Source organism: Oncorhynchus keta, unplaced genomic scaffold (genome assembly GCF_023373465.1).
Source record: "Oncorhynchus keta strain PuntledgeMale-10-30-2019 unplaced genomic scaffold, Oket_V2 Un_contig_12248_pilon_pilon, whole genome shotgun sequence".
In the NCBI taxonomy this organism is placed as follows: domain Eukaryota; kingdom Metazoa; phylum Chordata; class Actinopteri; order Salmoniformes; family Salmonidae; genus Oncorhynchus; species Oncorhynchus keta.
Window position 1 is genome coordinate 90,001 of NW_026277808.1, and position 12,500 is coordinate 102,500.

The 12,500-nt window shown below is 45.5% G+C and overlaps 1 protein-coding gene across 1 annotated transcript in view; it reads right to left on the reverse strand.

Moving 5' to 3' along the window:
• The window catches only part of LOC127917825 (trichohyalin-like), a 94,964-nt gene that overhangs the window by 47,190 nt on the left and 35,274 nt on the right, over positions 1–12,500 (reverse strand). The window contains 3 exon segments of the mRNA XM_052500883.1: positions 2,783–2,906; positions 5,669–5,785; positions 10,008–10,125. Of these exon segments, the coding sequence (XP_052356843.1) occupies positions 2,783–2,906; positions 5,669–5,785; positions 10,008–10,125 (359 nt within the window).

The following is a 12,500-nucleotide window of genomic DNA, read 5'->3' on the forward strand; positions in this document are numbered from 1 at the left end:
GTGCAGTGTGTTACCTAGCTGTAACAGGTGTAGTGTGTTACCTAGCTGTAACAGGTGTAGTGTGTTACCTAGCTGTAACAGGTGCAGTGTGTTACCTAGCTGTAACAGGTGTAGTGTGTTACCTAGCTGTAACAGGTGCAGTGTGTTACCTAGCTGTAACAGGTGCAGTGTGTTACCTAGCTGTAACAGGTGTAGTGTGTTACCTAGCTGTAACAGGTGCAGTGTGTTACCTAGCTGTAACAGGTGCAGTGTGTTACCTAGCTGTAACAGGTGCAGTGTGTTACCTAGCTGTAACAGGTGTAGTGTGTTACCTAGCTGTAACAGGTGTAGTGTGTTACCTAGCTGTAACAGGTGCAGTGTGTTACCTAGCTGTAACAGGTGTAGTGTGTTACCTAGCTGTAACAGGTGTAGTGTGTTACCTAGCTGTAACAGGTGTAGTGTGTTACCTAGCTGTAACAGGTGTAGTGTGTTACCTAGCTGTAACACAGGTGTAGTGTGTTTACCTAGCTGTAACAGGTGTAGTGTGTTACCTAGCTGTAACAGGTGCAGTGTGTTACCTAGCTGTAACAGTGGTGCAGGTGTGTTACCTAGCTGTAACAGGTGCAGTGTGTTACCTAGCTGTAACAGGTGTAGTGTGTTACCTAGCTGTAACAGGTGCAGTGTGTTACCTAGCTGTAACAGGTGCAGTGTGTTACCTAGCTGTAACAGGTGCAGTGTGTTACCTAGCTGTAACAGGTGCAGCTGTGTGTTGTGTTACCTAGCTAGCTGTAACAGGTGCAGTGTGTTACCTAGCTGTAACAGGTGCAGTGTGTTACCTAGCTGTAACAGGTGCAGTGTGTTACCTAGCTGTAACAGGTGTAGTGTGTTACCTAGCTGTAACAGGTGCAGTGTGTTACCTAGCTGTAACAGGTGCAGTGTGTTACCTAGCTGTAACAGGTGCAGTGTGTTACCTAGCTGTAACAGGTGCAGTGTGTTACCTAGCTGTAACAGGTGCAGTGTGTTACCTAGCTGTAACAGGTGCAGTGTGTTACCTAGCTGTAACAGGTGCAGTGTGTTACCTAGCTAACAGGTGTAGGTGCAGTGTGTTACCTAGCTGTAACAGGTGCAGTGTGTTACCTAGCTGTAACAGGTGCAGTGTGTTACCTAGCTGTAACAGGTGTAGTGTGTTACCTAGCTGTAACAGGTGCAGTGTGTTACCTAGCTGTAACAGGTGCAGTGTGTTACCTAGCTGTAACAGGTGCAGTGTGTTACCTAGCTGTAACAGGTGTAGTGTGTTAACTGTAACGAGGTGCAGTGTGTTACCTAGCTGTAACAGGTGTAGTGTGTGTTACCTAGCTGTAACAGGTGTAGTGTGTTACCTGTAACAGGTGTAGTGTGTTACCTAGCTGTAACAGGTGCAGTGTGTTACCTAGCTGTAACAGGTGTAGTGTGTGTTACCAGTGTGTTAGCTGTAACAGGTGTAGTGTGTTACCTAGCTGTAACAGGTGTAGTGTGTTACCTAGCTGTAACAGGTGCAGTGTGTTACCTAGCTGTAACAGGTGTAGTGTGTTACCTAGCTGTAACAGGTGTAGTGTGTTACCTAGCTGTAACAGGTGCAGTGTGTTACCTAGCTGTAACAGGTGCAGTGTGTTACCTAGCTGTAACAGGTGCAGTGTGTTACCTAGCTGTAACAGGTGTAGTGTGTTACCTAGCTGTAACAGGTGCAGTGTGTTACCTAGCTGTAACAGGTGCAGTGTGTTACCTAGCTGTAACAGGTGCAGTGTGTTACCTAGCTGTAACAGGTGCAGTGTGTTACCTAGCTGTAACAGGTGCAGTGTGTTACCTAGCTGTAACAGGTGCAGTGTGTTACCTAGCTGTAACAGGTGCAGTGTGTTACCTAGCTGTAACAGGTGTAGTGTGTTACCTAGCTGTAACAGGTGCAGTGTGTTACCTAGCTGTAACAGGTGCAGTGTGTGTTACCTAGCTGTAACAGGTGCAGTGTGTTACCTAGCTGTAACAGGTGCAGTGTGTTACCTAGCTGTACCTAGCTGTAACAGGTGTAGTGTGTGTTACCTAGCTGTAACAGCTGTGTAGTGTGTTACCTAGCTGTAACAGGTGTAGTGTGTGTTAGGTGCAGTGTGTGTTACCTAGCTGTAACAGGTGTAGTGTGTTACCTAGCTGTAACAGGTGCAGTGTGTTACCTAGCTGTAACAGGTGTAGTGTGTTACCTAGCTGTAACAGGTGCAGTGTGTTACCTAGCTGTAACAGGTGCAGTGTGTTACCTAGCTGTAACAGGTGTAGTGTGTTACCTAGCTGTAACAGGTGCAGTGTGTTACCTAGCTGTAACAGGTGTAGTGTGTGTGACCTAGCTGTAACAGGTGCAGTGTGTTACCTAGCTGTAACAGGTGTAGTGTGTTACCTAGCTGTAACAGGTGCAGTGTGTTACCTAGCTGTAACAGGTGCAGTGTGTTACCTAGCTGTAACAGGTGCAGTGTGTTACCTAGCTGTAACAGGTGCAGTGTGTTACCTAGCTGTAACAGGTGTAGTGTGTTACCTAGCTGTAACAGGTGCAGTGTGTTACCTAGCTGTAACAGGTGTAGTGTGTTACCTAGCTGTAACAGGTGTGCAGTGTGTTACCTAGCTGTAACAGGTGCAGTGTGTTACCTAGCTGTAACAGGTGCAGTGTGTTACCTAGCTGTAACAGGTGCAGTGTGTTACCTAGCTGTAACAGGTGTAGTGTGTTACCTAGCTGTAAGGTGCAGGTGCAGTGTGTTACCTAGCTGTAACAGGTGCAGTGTGTTACCTAGCTGTAACAGGTGCAGTGTGTGGAGTCTGTTCCTCTCGGTCTGCAGTTCCTCCTGAGCTCGTCTCTCCAGAGCCTGCATCGCCGCCACGTGTCGTTCTTCAGAGTGTCTCTGTGGTTCCTCCTGAAAGAAAACAAACTGTGTAACTATGTACAGTCAGGTTTATTATGTACAGTGGGGCAAAAAAGTATTTATTCAGCCACCAATTGTGCAGGTTCTCCCACTTAGAAAGATGAGAGAGGCCTGTAATTTTCATCATAGGTACACTTCAACTATGACAGACAAAATGAGGAAAACAAATCCTGAAAATCACATTGTAGGATTTTTAATGAATTTATTTGCAAATTATGTTGGAAAATAAGTATTTGGTCAATAACAAAATTTATCTCAATACTTTGTTATATACCCTTTGTTGGCAATGACAGAGGTCAAATGTTTTCTGTAAGTCTTCACAAGGTTTTCACACACTGTTGCTGGTATTTTGGCCCATTCCTCCATGCAGATCTCCTCTCGAGCAGTGATGTTTTGGGGCTGTTGCTGGGCAACACAGACTTTCAACTCCCTCCAAAGATTTTCTATGGGGTTGAGATCTGGAGACTGGCTAGGCCACTCCAGGACCTTGAAATGCATCTTACGAAGCCACTCCTTCGTTGCCCGGGCGGTGTGTTTGGGATCATTGTCATGCTGAAAGACCCAGCCACGTTTCATCTTCAATGCCCTTGCTGATGGAAGGAGGTTTTCACACAACATCTCACGATACATGGCCCCATTCATTCTTTCCTTTTCACGGATCAGTCGTCCTGGTCCCTTTGCAGAAAAACAGCCCCAAAGCATGATGTTTCCACCCCCATGCTTCACAGTAGGTATGGTGTTCTTTGGATGCAACTCAGCATTCTTTGTCCTCCAAACACGACGAGTTGAGTTTTTACCAAAAGTTATATTTTGGTTTCATCTGACCATATGACATTCTCCCAATCTTCTTCTGGATCATCCAAATGCTCTCTAGCAAACTTCAGACGGGCCTGGACATGTACTGGCTTAAGCAGGGGACACGTCTGGCACTGCAGGATTTGAGTCCCTGGCAGCGTAGTGTGTTACTGATCGTAGGCTTTGTTACTTTGGTCCCAGCTCTCTGCAGGTCATTCACTAGGTCCCCCGTGTGGTTCTGGGATTTTTACTCACCGTTCTTGTGATCATTTTGACCGCACAGGGTGAGATCTTGCGTGGAGCCCCAGATCGAGGGAGATTATCAGTGGTCTTGTATGTCTTCTAATAATTGCTCCCACAGTTGATTTCTTCAAACCAAGCTGCTTACCTATTGCAGATTCGGTCTTCCCAGCCTGGTGCAGGTCTACCATTTTGTTTCTGGTGTCCTTTGACAACTTTTTGGTCTTGGTCATAGTGGAGTTTGGAGTGTGACTGTTTGAGGTTGTGGACAGGTGTCTTTTATACTGATAATGTTCAAACAGGTGCCATTAACACAGGTAACGAGTGGAGGACAGAGGAGCCTCTTAATTAAAGATCGGGTGCATTTTTTTCAACTTTTTGTTAAAAATCGTGCAAAATTTCAACGGCCTGCTACTCATGCCAGGAATATAGTATATGCATATGATTAGTATGTGTGGATAGAGAACACTCTGAGGTTTCTAGACCTGGTTAAAGCATGTCTGTGGCTATAACAGAACGTGTGTAGCAGGCAAAACCCCAAGGAAAAACTGTTCACAAAAATATATATATATATCCCTCCGCGAGGTCCCTGTATTGTCTATGGAAAATAGATAGCGTCCAGTTTACAGTTCCTACAGCTTCCACACGATGTCGCCAGTCTTGGCAATTGGGTTGAAGTTAATCCTTGGTGAAATGAGAAATAAGCACTTCCTGTCATCGGGTACACAGGAGGAAGTTTTTGAAAGAGAGAATATCGAACAAGATTTCAAGACCTGCTGCTATTGAATACAGATCGCCCGTGATCAACTTGATCTATTATTAACGTTTACTAAAGTTGCATTACAAAAGTAGTGTTTTAGCAAAGTTTATAGGCATCTTTTTTCATTTTAAAAAATGACGTTGCGTTTTGGAAAGCTGTTTTTTCTGGATCAGACGGGCTTCATAAATGGACATTTTGGGTATACATGGACGGAATTAATCGAAAAAAAAGAACCAATTGTGATGTTTATGGGACATACAGGAGTGCCAACAAAGAAGCTCATCAAAGGTAATGCATTTTTATATTTTATTTCTGCGTTTTGTGTAGCGCCGGCTACGCTAATTATTTTGTTTACAACTCGTTCCGGTATTTCGGGGTGCATGCTATCAGATAATAGCTTCTCATGCTTTCGCGGACAGGCATTTTAAATCATCTGACATGTTGGCTAGATTCACAACGAGTGTAGCTTCACAGTACCCTGCATGTGTGTTTTAATGAAAGTTTGAGTTTTATCGAGTACTATTAGCATTTGGCGTTGCACATTTCCATTTCCTGTTGGCGAGGTGAGACGCTGGCGTCTCAGTGGCTCTAAGAGGTTATTAAAGAAGAAGTTACAGGTCTGTGAGAGCCAGAAATCTTGCTTGTTTGTTGGTGACCAAATACCTATTTTCCACCATAATTTGCAAATAAATTCATTAAATATCCTACAATGTGATTTTCTGGATTTTTTTCTCATTTTGTCTGTCATAGTTGAAGTGTACCTATGATGAAAATTACAGGCCTCTCTCATCTTTTTAAGTGGGAGAACTTAGTGACTATGTGTCTGTGGTGAGTGAGTGAGTGAGTGGTGGTGAGTGAGTGAGTGAGTGAGTGGTGGTGAGTGAGTGAGTGAGTGAGTGAGTGTGTGTGAGTGACTATGTGTGTGTGTGTGTGTGGGTGTGTGTGTGTGAGTGTGAACCTGCAGCTGCTCTCTCAGTCTCTGGTTCATGTCTCTGGTCTCCTGCACCTCCCTCCGCAGCCTGTCAATCTCGCTGTCGTCATGGTGACCCTCTGCTGGCCCCGCCTTCCTCTCCACCTACAACAGGAAGTTAGCTCACTCAAACAGGGCATGATTCAACTGTCTTGTTAGTTTAAGGGTTCGATGTAAAAAATATATTTCCCACCTCCTAACTGCCCCCCTAGACATCTCAGATCAATAGTGAGGTTAGATCAGACCCCCCAGACATCTCAGATCAATAGTGAGGTTAGATCAGATCCCCCCCAGACATCTCATATCAATAGTGAGGTTAGATCAGACCCCCCCAGACATCTCATATCAATAGAGGTTAGATCAGACCCCCAGACATCTCAGATCAATAGTGAGGTTAGATCACATCCCCCAGACATCTCAGATCAATAGTGAGGTTAGATCAGACCCCCCAGACATCTCAGATCAATGGTGGAGTTAGAACAGATCCCCCAGACATCTCAGATCAATAGTGAGGTTAGAACAGATCCCCCAGACATCTCATATCAATAGAGGTTAGATCAGACCCCCAGACATCTCATATCAATAGTGAGGTTAGATCAGACCCCCCAGACATCTCAGATCAATAGAGGTTAGATCAGACCCCCCAGACATCTCAGATCAATAGTGAGGTTAGATCACATCCCCCAGACATCTCAGATCAATAGAGGTTAGATCAGATCCCCCAGACATCTCAGATCAATAGTAAGGATAGATCAGATCCCCCTCCCCCAGACCTCTCAGATCAATAGTGGGGTTAGATCAGATCCACCCAGACATCTCAGATCAATAGTAAGGATAGATCAGATCCGCCCCTCCCCCAGACCTCTCAGATCAATAGTGGGGTTAGATCAGATCCACCCAGACATCTCAGATCAATAGTGAGGTTAGAACAGACCCCCCCAGACATCTCAGATCAATAGTGAGGCTAGATAAGATCCCCCTCCCCAGACATCTCAGATCAATAGTGAGGTTAGATCAGATCCCCCAGACATCTCAGATCAATAGTGAGGTTAGATCAGACCCCCCAGACATCTCAGAACAATAGTTAAGTTGGGCCAGATCCCTCCCCCAGACATATCAGATCAATAGAGGTTAGATCAGATCCCCCCACACATCTCATATCAATAGTGAGGTTAGATCAGATCCCCCCAGACATCTCAGATCAATAGTGAGGTTAGATCAGACCCCCCCCCAGACATCTCAGATCAATGGTGGGGTTAGAACAGATCCCCCCAGACATCTCAGATCAATAGTAAGGATAGATCAGATCCCCCCTCCCCCAGACATCTCAGATCAATAGTGGGGTTAGATCAGATCCACCCAGACATCTCAGATCAATAGTGAGGTTAGATCAGATCCCCCCAGACATCTCAGATCAATAGTGAGGTTAGATCAGACCCCCCACCCCCAGACATCTCAGATCAATAGTGAGGTTAGAACAGACCCCCCCAGACATCTCAGATCAATAGTGAGGTTAGATCAGGTCCCCCCTCCCCCAGACATCTCAGATCAATAGTAAGGATAGTTCAGATCCCCCCAGACATCGCAGATCAATAGTGGGGTTAGATCAGATCCCCCCAGACCCCTCAGATCAATAGTGAGGTTAGATCAGATCCCCCCAGACATCTCAGATCAATAGTGAGGTTAGATCAGATCCCCCCCTCCCCCAGACATCTCAGATCAACAGTGAGGTTAGATCAGACACCCCCAGACATCTCAGATCAATAGTGAGGTTAGATCAGATCCCCCCAGATATCTCAGATCAACAGTGAGGTTAGATCAGACACCCCCAGACATCTCAGATCAATAGTGAGGTTAGATCAAACCCCCCCAGACTTCTCAGATCAATAGTGAGGTTAGATCAGACCCCCCCTTCCCCAGACATCTCAGATCAATAGTGAGGTTAGATCAGACCCCCCCCAGACATCTCAGAACAATAGTTAGGTTAGGCCAGATCCCTCCCCCAGACATATCAGATCAATAGAGGTTAGATCCGATTCCCCCAGACATATCAGATCAATAGTGAGGTTAGATCCGATTCCCCCAGACATCTCAGATCAATAGTGAGGTTAGATCAGATTCCCCCAGACATCTCAGATCAATAGTGAGGTTAGATCAGATTCCCCCAGACATCTCAGATCAATAGTGAGGTTAGAACAGATCCCCTCCCCCAGTCATCTCAGATCAATAGTGAGGTTAGATCAGATTCCCCCCAGACATCTCAGATCAATAGTGAGATTAGAACAGATCCCCTCCCCCAGACATCTCAGATCAATAGTGAGGTTAGATCAGACCCCCCCCAGACATCTCATATCAATAGTGAGGTTAGATCAGATCCCCCAGACATCTCAGATCAATAGTGAGGTGAGATCAGACCCCCCAGACATCTCATATCAATAGTGAGGTTAGATCAGATCCCCCCAGACATCTCAGATCATTAGTGAGGTTAGATCAGATCCCCCCCAGACATCTCAGAACAATAGTTAAGTTGGGCCAGATCCCTCCCCAGACATATCAGATCAATAGAGGTTAGATCAGATCCCCCCTAAGACATCTCATATCAATAGTGAGGTTAGATCAGACATCTCAGATCAATAGTGAGGTTAGATCAGACCCCCCCCCAGACATCTCAGATCAATGGTGGGGTTAGAACAGATCCCCCCAGACATCTCAGATCAATAGTAAGGATAGATCAGATCGCCCCCTCCCCCAGACCTCTCAGATCAATAGTGGGGTTAGAACAGATCCCCCCAGACATCTCAGATCAATAGTAAGGATAGATCAGATCCCCCCCTCCCCCAGACATCTCAGATCAATAGTGGGGTTAGATCAGATCCACCCAGACATCTCAGATCAATAGTGAGGTTAGATCAGATCCCCCCCAGACATCTCAGATCAATAGTGAGGTTAGATCAGACATCTCAGATCAATAGTGAGGTTAGAACAGATCCCCCCCTCCCCCAGACTTCTCAGATCAATAGTGAGGTTAGATCAGGTCCCCCTCCCCAGACATCTCAGATCAATAGTAAGGATAGTTCAGATCCCCCCAGACATCCCAGATCAATAGTGGGGTTAGATCAGATTCCCCCCAGACATCTCAGATCAATAGTGAGGTTAGATCAGATTCCCCCAGACATCTCAGATCAATAGTGAGGTTAGAACAGATCCCCTCCCCCAGTCATCTCAGATCAATAGTGAGGTTAGATCAGATCCCCCAGACATCTCAGATCAATAGTGAGGTTAGATCAGATCCCCCTCCCCAGACATCTCAGATCAACAGTGAGGTTAGATCAGACACCCCCAGACATCTCAGATCAATAGTGAGGTTAGATCAGATCCCCCAGATATCTCAGATCAACAGTGAGGTTAGATCAGACACCCCCAGACATCTCAGATCAATAGTGAGGTTAGATCAAACCCCCCCAGACATCTCAGATCAATAGTGAGGTTAGATCAGACCCCCCCTCCCCCAGACATCTCAGATCAATAGTGAGGTTAGATCAGATCCCCCCCCTCCCCCAGACATCTCAGATCAATAGTGAGGTTAGATCAGACCCCCCAGACATCTCAGATCAATAGCGAGGTTAGATCAGATCCCCCCCAGACATATCAGATCAATAGTGAGGTTAGATCAGATCCCCCAGACATCTCAGATCAATAGTGAGGTTAGATCAGACCCCCCAGACATCTCAGATCAATAGTGAGGTTAGATCAGGTCCCCCTCCCCCAGACATCTCAGATCAATAGTGAGGTTAGATCACATCCCCCAGACATCTCAGATCAATAGTGAGGTTAGAACAGAACCCCCCCAGACATCTCAGATCAATAGTGAGGTTAGATCAGATCCCCCCCAGACATCATATCAATAGTGAGGTTAGATCAGATCCCCCCCAGACATCTCAAATCAATAGTAAGGATAGATCAGACCCCCCAGACATCTCAGTAGATTACCTTTGATTGGTGATTGGCTAGTTGAGTAGATCATCTGTGATTGGCTAGTTGAGTAGATTACCTGTGATTTGTGATTGGCTAGTTGAGTAAATTACCTGTGATTGGTGATTGGCTAGTTGAGTAAATTATCTGTGATTTTGGTGATTGGCTAGTTGTGTAAATTACCTGTGATTGGTGATTGGCTAGTTGAGTAAATTACCTGTGATTGGTGATTGGCTAGTTGAGTAAATTACCTGTGATTGGTGATTGGCTAGTTGAGTAAATTACCTGTGATTGGTGATTGGCTAGTTGAGTAAATTATCTGTGATTTTGGTGATTGGCTAGTTGAGTAGATTACCTGTGATTGGAGATCGGCTAGTTGAGTCTGCAGCTCCTGCTCTCTCTGGTTGCTCGTGGCAACAGCCGCATCAAGCTCCGCCTTAAGCTCCGCCCTCAGGCGCTCCTCACACTCTGACCTGGAGACACACACACACACACAATATGTAAAAATGTGTGACCACACTGCAGAATATAATTATGGCCCCCTGGCAACAATAGTGGGTCGGCAGGTAGCCTAGTGGTTAGAGTGTAGAGGAGGTAGGTAGACTAGTGGTTAGAGTGTAGAGGAGGAAGGTAGTCTAGTGGTTAGAGTGTAGAGGAGGCAGGTAGTCTAGTGGTTAGAGTGTAGAGGAGGAAGGTAGCCTAGTAGTTAGAGTGTAGAGGAGGCAGGTAGCCTAGTGGTTAGAGTGTAGAGGAGGCAGGTAGTCTAGTGGTTAGAGTGTAGAGGAGGCAGGTAGCCTAGTGGTTAGAGGAGGCAGGTAGTCTAGTGGTTAGAGTGTAGAGGAGGTAGGTAGCCTAGTGGTTAGAGTGTAGAGGAGGCAGGTAGCCTAGTGGTTAGAGTGTAGAGGTAGTTCTGCCCCTGAACAAGGCAGTTAACCCACTGTTCCTAGACCAGTTAACCCACTGTTCCTAGACCAGTTAACCCACTGTTCCTAGACCAGTTAACCCACTGTTCCTAGACCAGTTAATCCACTGTTCCTAGACCAGTTAACCCCACTGTTCCTAGACCAGTTAACCCCACTGTTCCTAGACCAGTTAACCCACTGTTCCTAGACCAGTTAACCCACTGTTCCTAGACCAGTTAACCCACTGTTCCTAGACCAGTTAACCCACTGTTCCTAGACCAGTTAACACACTGTTCCTAGACCAGTTAACCCACTGTTCCTAGACCAGTTATCCCACTGTTCCTAGAACAGTTAACCCACTGTTGCACTGTTCCTAGACCAGTTAACCCACTGTTCCTAGACCAGTTAACCCACTGTTCCTAGACCAGTTAACCCACTGTTCCTAGAGCAGTTAACCCCACTGTTCCTAGACCAGTTAACCCACTGTTCCTAGACCAGTTAACCCACTGTTCCTAGACCAGTTAACCCACTGTTCCTAGACCAGTTGACCCACTGTTCCTAGACCAGTTTACCCACTGTTCCTAGACCAGTTAACCCACTGTTCCTAGACCAGTTAACCCCACTGTTCCTAGACCAGTTAACCCACTGTTCCTAGACCAGTTAACCCACTGTTCCTAGACCAGTTAACCCACTGTTCCTAGACCAGTTAACCCACTGTTCCTAGACCAGTTAACCCACTGTTCCTAGACCAGTTAACCCAACTGTTCCTAGACCAGTTAACCCACTGTTCCTAGACCAGTTAACCCACTGTTCCTAGACCAGTTAACCCACTGTTCCTAGACCAGTTAACCCACTGTTCCTAGACCAGTTAACCCACTGTTCCTAGACCAGTTAACCCACTGTTCCTAGACCAGTTAACCCCACTGTTCCTAGACCAGTTAACCCACTGTTCCCCTGAACAAGGCAGTTAACCCACTGTTCCTAGACCAGTTAACCCACTGTTCCTAGACCAGTTAACCCACTGTTCCTAGACCAGTTAACCCCACTGTTCCTAGACCAGTTAACCCACTGTTCCTAGACCAGTTAACCCACTGTTCCAAGACCAGTTAACCCCACTGTTCCTAGACCAGTTAACCCACTGTTCCTAGACCTGTTCCTAGACCAGTTAATAGATGAAATACATTTAAATAAAAACATCCAATTTGTTGAGATTGTTTTCCTTCTTCCGGTCCCTAACCCTAAAAAGATATGTTAATTCTGTATTTAGGAAAATTATTGAAAAAAAATGTGAACATTTTTTTTTCACGTAGCATAAGCACTCAGAAACAGACATTTGTTAGCATTAGCATTCTCATAGAGAATGACTGGCGGCGTTAGCTCGTTAGCTTCGTGGCACAACAGACTGCAAATATCCGGATGTTATCGTCATAAAACACTTCGCTAATATGCTAACTGGCTAACACCGCCAGTCATTCTCTATGAGAATGCTAATGCTAATGTACGTAGGTCTCCAAGCGCTTATACAACATTGCTAGTTCAAGCATTGATCTTTGACTGATAAGGGATACAGACTATAGATAACGACCATTAGATACAGTCTAATATGCTAACTAGCTAACACCGCCAGTCATTCTCTATGAGAATGCTAATGAACATAGGTCTCCAAGCGCTTATACAACATTGCTATTTCAAGCATTGATCTTTGATTGATAAGGGATACAGACTATAGATAACAACCATTAGATACAGTCTAATATGCTAACTAGCTAACACCGCCAGTCATTCTCTATGAGAATGCTAATTCTAATGAACGTAGGTCTCCAAGCGCTTATACAACATTGCTATTTCAAGCATTGATCTTTGATTGATAAGGGATACAGACTATAGATAACGACCATTAGATACAGTCTAATATGCTAACTAGCTAACACCGCCAGTCATTCTCT